At 35.7% G+C, this 17,500-nt stretch overlaps 1 protein-coding gene across 1 annotated transcript in view; it reads left to right on the plus strand.

Moving 5' to 3' along the window:
• LOC137657645 (uncharacterized) overlaps window positions 1-17,500 on the plus strand; it is a 444,763-nt gene that overhangs the window by 124,881 nt on the left and 302,382 nt on the right. Inside the window, exons 3-6 of the mRNA XM_068392046.1 lie at window positions 7,981-11,013; window positions 11,647-15,116; window positions 15,968-16,136; window positions 16,384-17,500. The exon at window positions 16,384-17,500 is cut by the window's right edge and continues 532 nt beyond it. Coding sequence (XP_068248147.1) covers window positions 8,166-11,013; window positions 11,647-15,116; window positions 15,968-16,136; window positions 16,384-17,500 — 7,604 coding nt within the window. The 5' untranslated portion in view covers window positions 7,981-8,165. The remainder of the gene's footprint in view (window positions 1-7,980; window positions 11,014-11,646; window positions 15,117-15,967; window positions 16,137-16,383) is intronic.

Here is a 17,500-nt window from a genome sequence, read left to right on the forward strand (position 1 = left end):
ATTTCTACTTTTCGGTTGAGAGAGAGAGAGAGAGAGAGAGAGAGAGAGAGAGAGAGAGAAGATTTTTAGGACAAGGTATAGGAAAGAACTCATCCTTAGAATGGTGATGTCACTTGAGAGAGAGAGAGAGAGAGAGAGAGAGAGAGAGAGAGAGGTTGGAGGACACTTTTGAGTCGACGGTAAATCCACACCGAGCTGTGAAAACGAGACCAGAATTTTCAAGAGGGAAGAAACGACGGTAAATCCACACCGAGCTGTGAAAACGAGACCAGAATTTTCAAGAGGGAGAAAGAAGAGGAAATTGAAAATCTAAGGGACGAATCCAAAGGTTTTGGAAAAGAAAAATAAATAGATCTTTTGGAGTTTGGCAAAAGAACAATCTTTAGTTTCCAGAGAGCCTCCCTCAATACAAATGGCAGAATTGTCCACAAATAGGTGAATATCTCTCTCTCTCTCTCTCTCTCTCTCTCTCTCTCTCTCTCTCTCTCTCTCTCTCTCTCTCATAAATCTCTTGGGCTTCGCCCTCTTTCGTATTAGTGAAGAACAAATCGACTGGATGGCTTACTCTCTCTCTCTCTCTCTCTCTCTCTCTCTCTCTCTCTCTCTCTCTCTCTCTCTCTCTCTCTCTCTCTCTCTAATAGCTGCATTTAGCATATAAACGACAACTTCAACCAATGTTGTCGTTAAATGCTGTTGATTGTACCCCGTCCAGAGATGGCATCAGGCAGATCCCATATGAGGCAACGTCTCAATTTCTGCGTCCATCAGAGGGTATCTGTTGTAGAGTGAATTGTTACTCACAGTTCATAGGAAGTTTTAAGGGCTCTCTACCTCTCTGTTACTTTTCCAGCTTACTTTTCCATTTTGACTAACCAACGAGCAAAGCACAGATAAACCCATTGAACGGTTCTCGGAATATTTTAGAATATTAGATTTGTAAAAAATGAGTTTATTTGTGACTAGTTCATCTCATGCTAAAGGAGTCTAACAAGAGGGGCTATTAGCGACATGCATCAGTACTATATCTTTTCAAAAGGACTGTCAATAGAAAATCAGAAATATCTTGGTATTAACAGGGATGAACTTATTCTATTAAAAATAACCTTAAATAAATAAAGGTGCATTGCCTTTGTTTCTTTCATAAAGACAATTTGTTCTCTTGAAGTTTGGAGGATTCATATTTCCTAGATTTTCAAGTTAGTCCTTGTGGATTTTGCAAAATGGGAGAGATGGAGAGACATGAAAGACCTGTTAGTGAGAGCTATATTTCTTCTGTTGATTAATGTCGTATTTTTTCTTTTTGCAAAATTCTTACACCTTTTGAGGGAGGAATTGCTGAGTTTGAGTCCGAATTAGGTTCCTTGTAATTTGTCATCTGAAGAGTCGTCTTCTGAACATTCTAGTGGTCTCTCTTCATATTGTGTTGAATCCTATAAACTCCGAGTTGCTTGAAATTTGCTTGTTCTGCTTGTACGGTTTTGTTGTTTTTCATTCCTCTTCGTGGTGTTTGTTACCGTATTTGTTGCCACTTCAGAGAAACGTATGGTTGGTAGATTATCTGTTAATATGGTGTTCATTATTGAGGGGTAGAATCCTTCTTGACGCTGCTTGAAATTTATTGCAGCTGAACGTTATTCAGGATGCTATTTATATTAGTTTAACAACTCCCCGTACTGTTACTTTGGCGTAACTTGTAGTGGATGCTGCATCTCTGTTCGCCTTTATCTCTTGCATTTTATTTTTTGATTATATCCTATCTCACTGGTTATTTTGCTGCTAAATTTCTGTATTATTAATTGCAGTTGACATTTCTTTGTATTGCTGTATATTCCTTGAATGTATGGTCATATGATGAACACTCAGAGCATATTTTGAAGTTTTTATCTTTAAAACATTCATTATACAGATGCTCATGAGAATGACATGTATAGCAAAATGACAATTTCACAAAAATATCCTGTTTAATATATTTATTTCATGTATATGTAAGCCAAAAAGATACATATATTAAGAAAACATTGCATTGGCTATACATTTCTTGAAATGTGAGGAGAAAGAGAAAAAGGGGGGGGGGGGTGAGGTGCATTTAGAGTTGACAGTAATTCTACACTGAGCTGTGACAACGGGACACACACATACACCCAGCAAACATTGCATTTGGCTATACCTGTACATACATACATACATACATACATACATACATACATACATACATACATACATGCATGAAACAAACATTGCATTAGGCTACACATTTCCTGAAACGTGAGGACAGACCAGCAGATAAAGGAAAAATGACGACGCCATTAAGATTTAATTTCTGAAGATAAATCGTAACTTTGAAATGAATCGTCTGATGTCTTTACGAGTGGACTTTCTTGTAAGGCTGAGGAGCTGGAAGGAAAAAAAGGAAAGATTAATTGAGAGAGAGAGAGAGAGAGAGAGAGAGAGAGAGAGAGAGAGAGAGAGGAGAGAGAGAGAGAGAGAGAGATGGGAGCATCTTTAGGACAAGGTACAGGAAAGAACTTATCCTTGAAGTGGTGATGTCACTTGAGAGAGAGAGAGAGAGAGAGAGAGAGAGAGAGAGAGAGAGAGAGAGAGAGAGAGAGATATGGGAGCATCTTTAGGACAAGGTACAGGAAAGAACTTATTCTTGAAGTGGTGATGTCACTTGAGAGAGAGAGAGAGAGAGAGAGAGAGAGAGAGAGAGAGAGAGAGAGAGAGAGAGAGAGAGAGAGAGAGAGAGAGTGGGGGGGGGGGGGCGTTGTCTTCGCTCTCCTGCTCAAAATGTATTTAGTGCCCCAAACTTCAGAATTTTTCCTCTCATTCTTGACAAACTTTCGACATAAATCTTCATTAAGCTGTTACGCTTTACAGTATACCTGGTTACGCCGAAAGGCCAACATTTTTTGCACGCATTAATTTCGTCTTTTATTTTCTTGTCTGGTTTCATCACTTTTCCTTTGTTGTTATGTAATTGTACGCTATTTTACACACATACAAACGCGTACATACATTTCTTCAAATGGTATGAATGTTATATATATTTTGAAGAGGGGATGTTAGTAGCTGGTAAAATCAATTAACCACAGTGAATGTATAGAGCCTGAAACACATTAATTTTAAAAGGAAAGGTTTGAATGTTAAAAATATTTTTTAGATGGGATATTAGTAGCTGTGAAAGGGAATTAACCACAATGAAAGTATATAGCTTGGAACACTATTATTTTCAAAGGAAAGATATGGATGTTAAATACATTTTTGAGATGGGATGTTAGCAGCTGTTAATAGAAATTAACCCAATGAATGTATAGAGCCTGAGACACATTTATTTTCAAATGAAAGATATGGATGTTAAATATATTTTTGAGATGGGATGTTAGTAGCTGTTAAAGGGAATTAACCACAATGAATGTATCGAATCTGAAAGGTATCAAGCCTATTAAATGTGGAAACGATATAAAAATGTAAAAAAAAGTCATCACTATAGATAGATAAGTGTATCAGAGAGAGCTGAAGAGGTTCGGCTAAGTTAAGAAACGAATGATATTAAAATTATTATCATTATTATTATTATGATTAAGATTATTTTTGTTTAAAAAAATTATTATTATTATTATTATTATTATTATTATTATTATTATTATTATTATTATTATTATTATTATTATTATTATTATTATTATTATTATTATTATCAAATGAGAAATGAAAATCGTTTTTCTCTAGAGGGCATATGCTTGAGCCTCTGCTGGGAATCAAAAGGATTTATATCCTGATTGGAACAGATGTGCATGGTGATTATTTAAATATATATATATATATATATATATATATATATATATATATATATATATATGTATATATACACATATATATATATATATATATATATATATATATATTTATATATCTATATATAGGTATGTATATACACACACACACACACACATATATATATATATATATATATATATATATATATATATATATATACATATATGTGTGTGTGTGTGTGTATATACATACCTATATATATATATATATATATATATATATATATATATATATATATATATATATATATAAATGTGTGTATGTATGTGCGTTTATACAAACACACATTAACACGTGTATATATATATATGTATATATATATATATATATATATATATATATATATATATATGTGTGTGTGTGTGTGTGTGTGTGTGTGTGTGTATCACGTTCAATCATATCCTCTAATCTTGCATCATACCACCTGCCATCGTAACGTAAGGTACAAAATGAAAATGATTTTGAAGTCTAAAAAAAAAAAAAGATTATCATCAGTAAATATCAAACGAAATGACCAAAACACGCCAGACTCCATGGCAATTGGCTCCCCTATTGTTGCTATCGACCTCCTAGACTTCACCTGCCTCGCTCTGTTATCTGATTTCTCCCATTTTTATATATAAATCTCCCATCCATGACATGGGAGTGCTTCGAGTCCACTTCTTCACGTTGTTGCGAGCAAGGAGGTCGGTGTTCAGAGAGGAAATTCCGGTCGAAGCGTTCCTTCATGGCGGGTGGGTTTACTAGCCACTCTAGGATACGCAAAGTCTCGTATATCCTTTGGGTGGCAGCTGGTACTTGCTGTGTCTCGGCGACGCTGGGTATGATTTTCCTTCCTTAGATCATCTATTTATTAATTCTCTAATAATGATTTTGTTTTTCTATATCTATTAGTCTACCTTTAGGTGTCCCTATGGAATTTATCTTTCTTATACCGTTTTTTATTTTTGTTTTCTATTAATGATTTTGTTTATCCATATTTATTAGTTTACTTTTGAATGTTTGCGTTATTAGAAACATCCTGTCAACATATGTCTAACGAGAATTAAAAAAGTTTCAGAACATTTTAACAAGTTAATGGCTATAATCTTTTCTACTATTTGGGGCTCACTTTTTATTTGGTTATGACCTGAAAATTACTGGTGCCAGTTTAGTATGTGGCCTATCTTTTTTATTCTGGTTTAGTATGTGGCCTACCTGGCTTGTTAGGTTAGGTTAGGTTTGGTAAGGTTAGGTTAGTTTAGGTTAGGTTAAGCCACATACTAAAACAGATAGAATTTCGTAGACCATGTTCGAAAGGTAGGCCACATACTAAACCGGCACCAAATTACTTATATAGAATGAATGTTGTAGTTGTTAAATGGAAAATATAAAGTTATTGAGATTGATTGTCTATATATATTGTTTTTGTGGTATAATGAGAGCTCAAATGGTAGGTTATAAAGAAATAAGACATATTGTAAAACATCAACCTAGATAAAAAAACAGTAAGATCAAATGGTGGGCTGTTATAAAGGGACATTAGTTGGAATTAGTTGTTGTTATTGGAGAGAACGGTAGACGATGTCAAGGTAGATTGAGATAAAAGTAAAGATTGGGAATCTCATTATTAATTTATTTTCGGTACAGGTAAAATAAGCTTAATCATAGTAATAAGAATAAGCTAAGAAGCTTTGCACCTATCTATAAAGCGATAGAGTGCCCGCAAACTTATTTTGCGGAGTGAGTAATAAGGAACCAGGAACTAGGAACCAGGGACGTTGCTAAGCGCAGAGGTTATGGCGAAAGCCGAAATATCCTTAAAATCAGGGTAGCGTAAGGTAGATACAAATATTGTGCATTATATGTAAGGGCGGAAGAAGTGCTGTTGATGAACGCCCTGCTTGTGTGGTAAATATGTCTGAACGGGTTTACAAAGTTTATTTATCTACTGTAGTGTCAGATTAAATGTGCCCAGTTAACTGATGTCTTGTTTACTGTTAAGTCATTTCACCCATAGTATTGAATGTCTTTCTACTGCCGTCTGTCATGGAAAAGTATTAATAACGATTCTTTGGTGTTTTATTAGGTGACTATGATAATTATCATCGCTAGAGATCTAGATATTGAAAAATCATAGAAGGTTGGTTGTTGTTTTAGATTTTTTTTTTTTTTTTTTTTTTTTTTTTTGTCTTAAGGCTGCCTAAAAGGGTATAAGGGGCCTGGCGTGGACTTCTGAATTCTGACTGCCTAGGGAATATTGAGCTGTTGATGTTTACAAGTTGAGCGCCAAACTATAGAGTATAATCCCTGAATTTTCTCTGAAGAAATATCCATAAATGTTCTTTTGCGATTTGAGCAATTTATACTTCTAATAATACCCATCATAACTTTTACTTCAAATTGCAACTGCGGTTTTTTGTTTCCAAATTTTCCATGGATACTGAATGGCCTTCCAGGTCCTAGTGATTGCACGCATGGCCGAAATTCATATATGCATATCCATCCATCCTTTCTGATCTTTCTGCTTTCTTCTTAGAAGGCCCTCTGCAACAGCTATAAATTTCAGGAAATAACGAAATCCATGGTTATTTCCCAACTTCAATTTATTCAATATTTGATTAAAGAGGAACATAAGGCAAAATTAATGTCTGATTTGACTGTGAAGTGTCATTTTTGTATATGGAATAAGTTTTTTACTTTTGCTATTGCGTTCAAATCCTTCAAAGTCCTTTAGTCAACCCATATTTTCTAGGTTATGAAATAGTGGCTAAATTTACCCGAGGTAATAGTACGGAATTGTTCTCATATATACATTTGAGGAATCTCCTTATAGAAATTACAAGACTAAATAATAAAGATCTGGGTTTTTATAAATACCAGCGTCTTTAGTAGTAATGTTATAGTTGACTAATATATCACTATTAGTACAACAGATTCAGGACACACGTACCCACAACCAGGTAACTTATTATTATTATTATTATTATTATTATTATTATTATTATTATTATTATTATTATTATTATTATTATTATTATTATATCATTATCATTAAGCTACAACCCTAGTTGGAAAAGTAGGATGCTATAAGCCCAAGGGTTCCAACAGGGAGAAAAATAGCTCAGTGAAGAAAGGAAATAAGGAAATAAAGTAGCTAGAGAGAAATAATGAACAGTTAAAATAATATATTCTAAGAACAGAAACAACATCAAAACTTCTTGCATATATAAACTATAAAAAGAGACTTATGTCAGCCTGTTCAACATGAAAAACATTAGGTGCAAGTTGAACTTTTGACCTTCCACCGATTCAGCTACCAGATTAGGAAGATCATTCCACCATACGATTACGGTTTTAAAAAAGGTACGAGCTACTAAAGAGATCTACACCAAAGGTTGATTCTTCAGTCACGTAAGTGGGAAAGTGCCTGGCTTAGTATAAAACGGAGTGAGGCCAAGTAGGCGCCTGAAATTATAATTCATGCGCTTTTGAAAAGGGCGAAACACAAACTTGGAAATGAAAAGAATTTTTTTTTCTCTCGCTTAACTTGGTGGACGTGAAAGAGCTTTCTTTCGGCAAAATAAAAATCACTGTGCGGTAAATTGTTTATCTTTATTCTTACTAACTACCTTTAGAAATTAAATCCGTTTTATAGCTCAAGACAAGAAAATATTACAAGAATATGAGGAATGCAACTTCTTTTGTCACACACATACTGTGTGTGTGCATATATATATATATATATATATATATATATATATATATATATATATAGATATATATATGTATATATATATACATACATACATACATACATACATATATATATATGTATATATATATATATGTATATATATATATATATATATATATATATATATATATATATATATATGTGTGTGTGTGTGTGTGTGAGTGTGCGCGCGCTTATCTGTTTGTCTATGTGCATGTACGTATGCGTGAGCTTATGTGTGTGCGCCTGGTTGTGTGCTAGCATGCATGCGTGTGTTTGATTGGACATGTTATATGTTCATTTGTCTGTCATGTTGAATTGCCTATTTCTTTCAATTATTTTTCCTAACCTTTAAGAATTGAAATATAACAATGCCAGTCTTTACTAGACACACTTTGTTAACTTACTCTATATCAAATTATCTATAGGTTCGACTGCTGGCGAACAAGTATCAACTACTACAACTGGATATAATGATTCAACAACAGCTTATGTGAGAACAGTACCTCCACCGACAACTCTAATAGAAAATGCCTCATCTGAAGCTGCCATAAAGAATGAAACTGTACAGACAACTTCTTTAGATACAACTATACAATCTACATCTTCAAAAATGGATCCACCACCAACAACAACGAATGCAGTGACTACTTTACCTCCAACTGTTTCAAGTCCTGATCCACCAACAACTATTGCAAAGACTGATCCAACCACAACTATTTCAAGCACAGAACCACTAACAACTGTTGAAACGTCTGATCCACTCACAACTATTTCAAGCACAGATCCACCAACAAATACTGTAAAGACTGGTCCACCAACAACTAATTCATGGACTCATCTGGCAACAACAACTTTAAATACTGATCTACCTATTAAGATTTCAAGCAGTGATCTACCAAAAACTACAGTGAGCACTGATCCACCCACAACCATTTCAAGCAATGATATACCAACAACTATAGTAAAGACTGCTTCACCAACAACTGAGTCAAGCACTAAGCCACCAACAACTACAGTAAAGACTGATCAACCCGCAACTATTTTAAGCACTGATCCACCAACAACTAATTCAAGCATCAATCCACCAACAAGTATATCAAGCACTGATTCACCAACAACTACAGTAAAGACTACTCTGCCAACAACTACTGTAAACACTGAGCCACTAACAACTACTGTAGAGACTACTGATCCACCAACCACTGTACAAATGAAGGATTCGACTACAACTACCGTAAAGGATGATTTGTTCACAACTATTTCAATTACTGATCTGCCAACAACTGCTGCAAAGACTGACCCACCAGCAAATGTTTTCAGCACTGATTCACGAACAACTACTCTGTTGACTCATCTACCCACAACTTTTCCCAGCACTGGTCTGCCAACAACAGCAGGTAAGCCTGATACACCAACAGCTACAGTACAGCCTAGTGTAGCATCAAACACTGTAAAGAATGATGCAAAATTAACTACCTTAGGTATACCAACAACTGTAAACACTAACTCACCTACAACTCTTGTAAATAAAGACATGCCAACTTCTGTGAAATCTACTACACCAGTTACAGAGACTGATTCATTGGCTACCTCCGAAAAGATTGGCCTAACCACAACTGCAGAAACAATTACACTTTCTATAAATAAAACTGACTCACCAATTACATCTACAAAAACTGAGATAACAACGTCCTTGAAAAGTTATTTATCAACATCTTCAAAAACATATGAACAGACAGGGTCCCCAGAATTAACTTCAAATTCCAATTCCTTAACTACAGTTGAAGGAAGCGATTCTTCAACAACAAATACAAAGGAAGATCAAACTCTAACCATTGGAACTACTAATATCCCAGTTACAACTATAAGAACTGTGCCATCATCAACAAATTTAACAACTGAGCAGCAGATACCAGTTGTAGAAACTGCCTCTATAGCCACAACTGCTATGACTGAAAAACCAACAACGATTTTAAATACTGACCCTCTAGAGACTTCAGTGGCAGTTAATTCACACGCGACATCCACAAATGCAGATTTGTCAACAACCACGCAAATAGCTGACACAATCAAATCTACTATTGAGGCTAACCTACTGACAACAACTGTAACAACTAATCCCCTAGTAGCAACTTCCCAGCAGACAGAACTAACATCAAAACTTCTGACAACAACAACAGTCCAGACTGAAGCAACAACTACTGATCTCCCAGTTACATCACTTCAGACTGATCCAAAAACAACCTGGCTAAAAACAGATCATCCTTCAACAACTGTAAAGACTGGCTTGCCAACAACATATGCTGAAAATAAACTACTAACAACAACCATAAAGGCTAATGTGATAGAAACAACTGAATCTTCTATTCCACAAGTATCAACCGAAAAGGAGGATGCATTAACAACAACAGTTGTAACAAATGTGAATTCTGAACTTCCAACAAGTTTAAAGTTTGATTTTCCAACTACAACTCTAATGCCTGATTCCTCATTAACAACTGTAAAAAAAGATAAGACAACTGTAGTTGCAGAGACCCCTCTTAAAACAACCACAGAGAATGGTATAATAACAAGTGCAGAAAAGATGGATGTACAAACAACAGCTGTAAGAACTGACCCAATAACAACTGTGAACATTAACATACCAGTAACAACTGCTAATGTTGAGTCACATACTACCACTTCAAGAAGTGAAACACCTAAAGTGACCTTAAGTACAGATCTACCGGTAACAACGCTAAGCACAGATCTTCCAATAATTACTACAAAGACTAACTCACATACTACTACTGTAGATACAGAAGTACCGACAACTTTGAAGTTTACAGAAACAACAGTGACTGTTGAAACTAGTCCACTAAAGGCTACTGTAAATGTTGAATCACCATCAACCAATGCAATGGCAAATGCAATAACAACCGGAGCAAGGACCAATTTACCAACAGTCTTTGATACAGTTGAACCAATGACTTCAATGAGAACTAATACACAGCCTGTGACTGTGGCAACAAATGAATTAACAACAACTTCAACGAATCATGTTCCAACTCAAACTACGGATGATGGAATTCTAATGGCTTCAAGTTCAGGTGTTCCCGGACCATTTTCTGAGACTTCCTCTATGGCAAGAAGTACATCTCAGTATTCTGGTCCCTTGGGGTACATAAGTACACTGACCACTACAGCAATTAGTTATGTAACAAGTTTAGTCACCAATTCTCCATTTAGTTCAGAATCAGGATCTGCTAACACTAAAACAGAATCATTGCTAAATCAAAAGAACACTGCTTCCTCAGATATTACATCCCCTGTGACTCAGAAGATTGATTCTATTACTACAGTCTCTTTAACAACTGTGAATCCAGTTAAAGCACAGCCTCTTACAGCACCACCTACTGTAGTAGCAATTACAAGTACTTTATCTACAACTCACTCTGCAGACCATGTCTCATCTCCAGGTATGCACAAAATCTCATTAATTTGTGACCATTGAATATTTTAGTCTTATTCAGGGTAACCTTTTCATAATAAAGGACTGTACCATTTCTATCATTTGCTATGAGTGATGTTTTAAACTTCCTAGTTTTGACACTGAAATACCTCAAGCTGGCCAAATAATATAGAATGAGCATTTAAAATGGATAAAACTTGCTTAGCTATGGCGATTTAAAGTTTTTAAAACTGTCGTTATCAAAATAATTAGTTTTGATATTTTGTTATCAAAGTTTGCCTCTTGTCAATCCTCAAAATACAGTATATGAATAACATTCTATTTCCATATCTTCTTTTCTGATATGAGAAGGAACTGGTCTAGTTTAAAATGCTACTTCAATATGAAGATGAAACTGTTTAGGAAGATGTATAGCATCTACGTTTTACTATTTTCTTTTTGATTAATAAAAAGATAAAAAAAAATCTTTTTGACATTATAACAATATATCAAAATGAATTATATGGTTCATGGATAAGTTGAATTCAGAATTAAGATATGCATATGAAATTCAACTGATTCACCTCTTGAGAGCAATATATCATTTCATTAATATGATACGTATTATTATGTGTGATTCTACATTAGTTTTTTTTAACAGAAACCACACAACCAATAAGGTATACAAGTCCTTCATCTTCTACAACGGTTACAAGGCCTCCAACGACAACTTCCACTCAGAAACCAGTTACAACGCCCTTAGCTTCAATTGCGACTTCTACAACTACCTCAACTACTACATCTGTTAAACCACAGTCAACTACTAGGAGATCAACGACAACCACAGCAACAACAACCTCGTCACCAACCACCACTAGCACTTCAATAATTAAATCTTCATCAGTCCATGATTCCTCTACTTCTTCAATTTCTTCAGTAAAAGTACCTTCTAGTAACATGACTCAAGGTAATAATGAATCAAAGGTTACGCAATCATATACTTCTTTGGTACCCTCACATTCAGAGCTGTATATGAATAGCACAGCTAGCACCATCCCTGTAAATGTTACAACTGCCTTGACTGCAACTACTACTACTGATCAGGGAACTGTTGTTACTTCTGAATCAAAGGAACCAGAATCTTCTAGTACTGTGCCCTTGTCATTATCACAAACCACCTCCCCACTTATACAAACCAAACAAGTAACATCTTTTTCGAACTCTCCAGTTAAATCAAATGATGTAACATCTGATGTGGCTACTCCCTCTACAACTTATGATCAGCACTTCTCTACTTTAGAGGCCCAGCCTACAACCAGTGAGATTATTTCAATAGATATGACGTCAACAAGTAATACTTACAATTATCCTACAACCTTACAAACTGCATCAAGATCTTTGGCAACAACTGTTGCCACACCAGTTGATTTAACTTCTGCTAATAATCCGTCATCAGAAGATGTTCCTTCATCAACAACCATTCCATCAGTAACAATTACATCAACTGAGTCTAACAATGAAAAAGCATCTACTGTAACTGTATTTGCCAGCACAACTGATTCCAGAGCATCTGCCTCAATCACATCTGTTTTCACAGCTCCTGAATCCACAACGCATTCTGGATTAAGTCACACTACCACTACATCAAAGATGACTACTACAGAGAATGTATTGCAAGACCGTCCTCCATCAACAAGCATTCCTCCAGTTATATCCACATCTACCGAGTCTACGGAAACCAAAACATCTGTTTCCACATTATCTGATTTTAAAGTTTATGCACCAACAACATCTGTATCTACTACACACCCATTAAGTCGCACAACTACTACCCTAGCGTTGACAACATCCGGGACTACTGGTACTACAGCATTGTTGCCAACTACAAGTAAATCACCACTAACAATGACAACACCAGTTACAACAAAAGTAGCAGAAGCAACAACTGTAAGCCAACCAGAGACAAAGATATCATCAACAATACGGTCGACCATAACTGACCCAACAATTTCTTATTCACTTGATAATTTAGGAGGTTCAAATTCAGGAGGTTCAACATTAGCAATGAATACTGCCAGTCAACAAGAATTATACTCATCAGCAACTACAAAGAAATTTTCAGAAATAACAGAAAATCAAGTACTTCCTTCAACAACTTCAGGAATAGCAATGTCTGAAACATCTCATGTGAATACCAATTCACCACATTCATCCTCAGAAGGTTCATTATCAACTTCTGACGTCCAATCAAAATCAGAATCTTTGATCTCAAGTTCCCAGTCATTCACTGAGAAATCACCATTAACATCAAATGGTGATTTGTTTAAAGGAACCTATCAACAATATAAAACCACGGAATCTGGCTTGACTATTACTGAAGGACCATCATCATCCATAGAGTTCAGTGGAAATTCATCACTAGGAAATCATACCACACTGTCAGCAACAACAGAGGTATCGAAAATGTTCCTTGATCAGTTGTCATCTGAATCAACATTAGTCTCAGAAACACAATCATCAACTTTAGAGCCATCAACAATAATAAATCAGCAGGCAACAAAGCAAATAACATCATCAACATCGACAACACCAAAAATGAGTCAGATAACATCAACAACATCAACTACAACAACAAGTATGTCAACATCAACAGCGTCTACTATGTCCAGAATATCAAAAGTTTCCTCCCAAACCAAGGTTGTTACTCAAAGCATCACTCCAAAAGTAACCAAAGAACTTACATCAATTACAAATGCTAAAACAACAACAGACCACCCTGCAATTACAGAACTGCTCACAACTGAGAGTCCCCCACTAGTCAACGATTCTTTCAGCACACATGATCAGTTACACACAGAAGAATTCTTAGGAGTCACAACTGCAATTTCGGAAGGTACTGAGACAGACTTCTCTTCTACCACTGAATTGTCTACTCAAACAGACACATCTTCAATGTCAACAGATCTGATGGCATCAACATCAAATGAAAAATTTCCTTCTACAACAGAATTTACAGAATCTTCATTAGCATCAGAGACTTCATCATATACGGATTGGTCATCTGATTCATCGTCACTATCAGATTCTTCTACTACAAATTTAGCTTCATCAACAGAATTATCTACAGAACTAACACAGTCCCCTACAACCACACCATCGACCACAACACCTGTCCCGACAATGCCATTTTATCGTTTTACATCAACTACTTCCACAACATCCACAACGACATCATCCTCTACGGTCAAAGCCAAAACGCCATTAACTGGAGCCTCACAACCATCTACAGCCTCCAGAAGTGTTTCAGATGATCTGAAAACTCCTGCAACTGATATTTTAACCAGCACTACTGAATCATTCCCTTATACTAGTACATTAACAGCAGATAGTATTCAGTCAACTACGGAAACTGTAACATCAGATCTTCCAACATCAACAGATTTCTTGTCAACTACAGATAGCCATGATTTGTCAACCACAGAGTTGACTACTGCAATTACAGAAACAGATTCAACAACATCTCTTCCAACAACAACCATGCTTCAAGTAACAACAACAACAACTCTTCCACCTGTGATCTTGACAACTCAGTCAACCACAACTACATCAGCCACAACAAGGAGTACCTCTACAACTTCAAATACGGATTCAACAACAGAGTTAACATCTACAACTCCAGAAACATCAACACTTGCAAAAAAATCTTCAGAGACAGACTTGTATACCACAACAGAAGTGCCGTCAACTGAACTATCAACCTTCAAGTCTAGTTTAACAACTGAACAAGATACCACTTGGACAACGACTTCAGGAAGTAGCTCTACCCCAATGGCTAAAGAATTGTCAGCTACTGATACGTTCTCCACAGATACCACCCCAGTTACAATACCAAAGACTGATGCCACAACCGCAGCTATAGCAATAACGACGATAAAACCTGGCCTGTCCTTTGTGAATCTCACAACAGATTCTGACATTATGAAAACCAATACAGAGTATAATTTCACAGTTAAAGTAGAGTCTCATTACCAGACGAGCTGTACTGTAAACTATGGTGATGGAAATACTGACGATCTGCAGGTCGAGCCACCATTGCCTTTACTGGTATTTACTCATTCTTACGCAGACCAGGTAAGTAACTTAGTTGTTGCTTTTATGGTACCACACGAGAAAAATAAGAGATGGGAGATTAACATTAACCATTATTTGGGGGTGTAATATTGGACTAATAAAAAATTATATAAAAAAAAAAACATGCAAATATACAGTAGAACTATCACTAAAAATTTATCATATAGTGTAACTGTGTTTTAGATAATATAACAGTGTGTACTGAGGGATACACTCCCATATGATTAGTAATTTCTGTGATGTAAAGAGTAACGTTTTATCATTAGACTGAATTTTACATAATCTTAAATAAAATTTGCAGACAAGTTATGAAAATACAGAAAATTTTGAATCTTTATTGCATAAAATCTCAAGTAAGATGACTTCATTCATTGTTTGTAGATGCCCAAGCATTAAAGAGTTACTTAATGTCTCATTAAGAGTAATGTGCAAAATTTCTTCTATATCTACCTTTGACTCAGCAGATGCGGTGCTGGTACTTATTTACAGCTGGATATACTTGTAGAAGCATGTTAGATCAAACATATGACAATTATTCACCTTAAAAATTTTAAATGAAAAGGACATATATAATCAAATTATCCAAGTTTTTTCTCCATTTCCAACATTTTCCTTCATTATATATTCAGATGAAATAGTCGTTACAGTAAATTTTCCATGTCATGAAAATTAATAACTTTATTGCCGTTATCTTAGAAAAATTCCAACGCCACATTTAACTATTAATCTAATGCCGTTCTAAAATTTTATAACAGCATTTCATTATGTTTGATTTTGATATAAAGTTCTTGTGTTCATATTAATGTGCTAATGTATTGAATAATCCCAGGCTAATTTTTCATCGTATCTAGTCAGAGGGACGAGTGTGGGTCGAGGCAAGTTGTCAAGACAGAGTAAGTGATGTTAAAACTGGATTGTGGGTGGATGTTGTTAAACCTCTCCTTGGGTTTAATTTGACCTCTGGACCAAACCCATTACCTATTCCTCCAGGACTGGCTACATTTACTCTTAGTTTTCCAGGTAAACTACATCCAGGCTTGTAAATTTGATGAAATATTGGTCTTCTGTTTTTACCAACTACATATTCATGAATATATGTTTAAGATGTTTTATAATCATGGAAGCACTTTATTCCGAGAGGAAATTGTATTGGATGTATGTACCTCATTAATTTCTATTGCATTTGATGATTCAGTTTATATTGCTATTTTACTGTAAATTTATAAAATGTTACAGTTTGATTTTGTCTTCACTTCTATGTCAACAGGATACCAATATGAAGGTCAAACCATTAACATGACCTATGATTTTGGTGACGGGAACACCCAGTTTCACGAGCTATCTGAAAATACGTCTGATGGAGTTTTCATGGTTCTCCACACTTACCAGTTCAGTTCTGTTCCTCTTAGTGCTTCTGTAATCCTTGCTAATAAAGCAGGGTATGTAAAAGTAATGACAAAAGTGAACATGGAGCAAATGATTACAGGCGCCACTTTAAAGCTTGTAGGGATACCCAGAGTTGAGCTGCATTCTGAGATACAGTTTCGTCTGACACTATCATCTGGAAGTAATGTCGAGTTGATCGTTGATTTTGGTGATGGGACTGTAAAAACTATGGGTGGCTCTAATAGCACTATTATTGCACACACTTATACATCCGAGGGTAACTACAGCATTGTGGCTGAGATACGTAATGGCGTTAGTAAGACTACTTATGAGTTGCCAGAGAAAATTCTGGCAAGACGATCATTAAATGACATTGACCTTCAAACCAGGACTCATGCTGCCCTCCCCTTAGGAGAATTTCCTATGACAATCTTCCCATCCCAGAACTACAAGGATGTTATGTGTGTCTTTGACATGGGCCATGAAATCTTTGAACGATTCTTTCCCCGATTAGATGCTGGTTCAGAAATAAACATTGATTACAGCTATGCTGGTGTTGCACCTGGGATATACCAAATGGTTGTAAACTGCAGCAACAACATTTCAGTAACGACATTCCAAGAGGAGATTATAATTGTTGAGCTGATCAACTCACTGGCATTAGACGTCAAACCTTTGTTTACTCAGGTTGGAGATATAGCTGTAATTACAGTATCCATCGCAATGGGCTCAAACATAACATACGTCATCAGCTTTGGTGATGGTGTTATTGAAACTCGAGGCGACACGAGCCTTAACATGACAGTCCGTTATGCTTACAATACTTCAGGAACGTTTATGATTAGGGCTTCTGCCGTCAATTACCTGAGCCAGGCTCAGGCTACAGCTACAGTCAATGTGGTGGAAGCTATAGAAGGGGCTACTTTCAATCATCACAGCATTGACCTCTATACTGGGAGGGTCTACCATGGCACTGGCCCCGATCATAACATGTTTAA

Source organism: Palaemon carinicauda, chromosome 18 (genome assembly GCF_036898095.1).
Source record: "Palaemon carinicauda isolate YSFRI2023 chromosome 18, ASM3689809v2, whole genome shotgun sequence".
Classification (NCBI taxonomy): domain Eukaryota; kingdom Metazoa; phylum Arthropoda; class Malacostraca; order Decapoda; family Palaemonidae; genus Palaemon; species Palaemon carinicauda.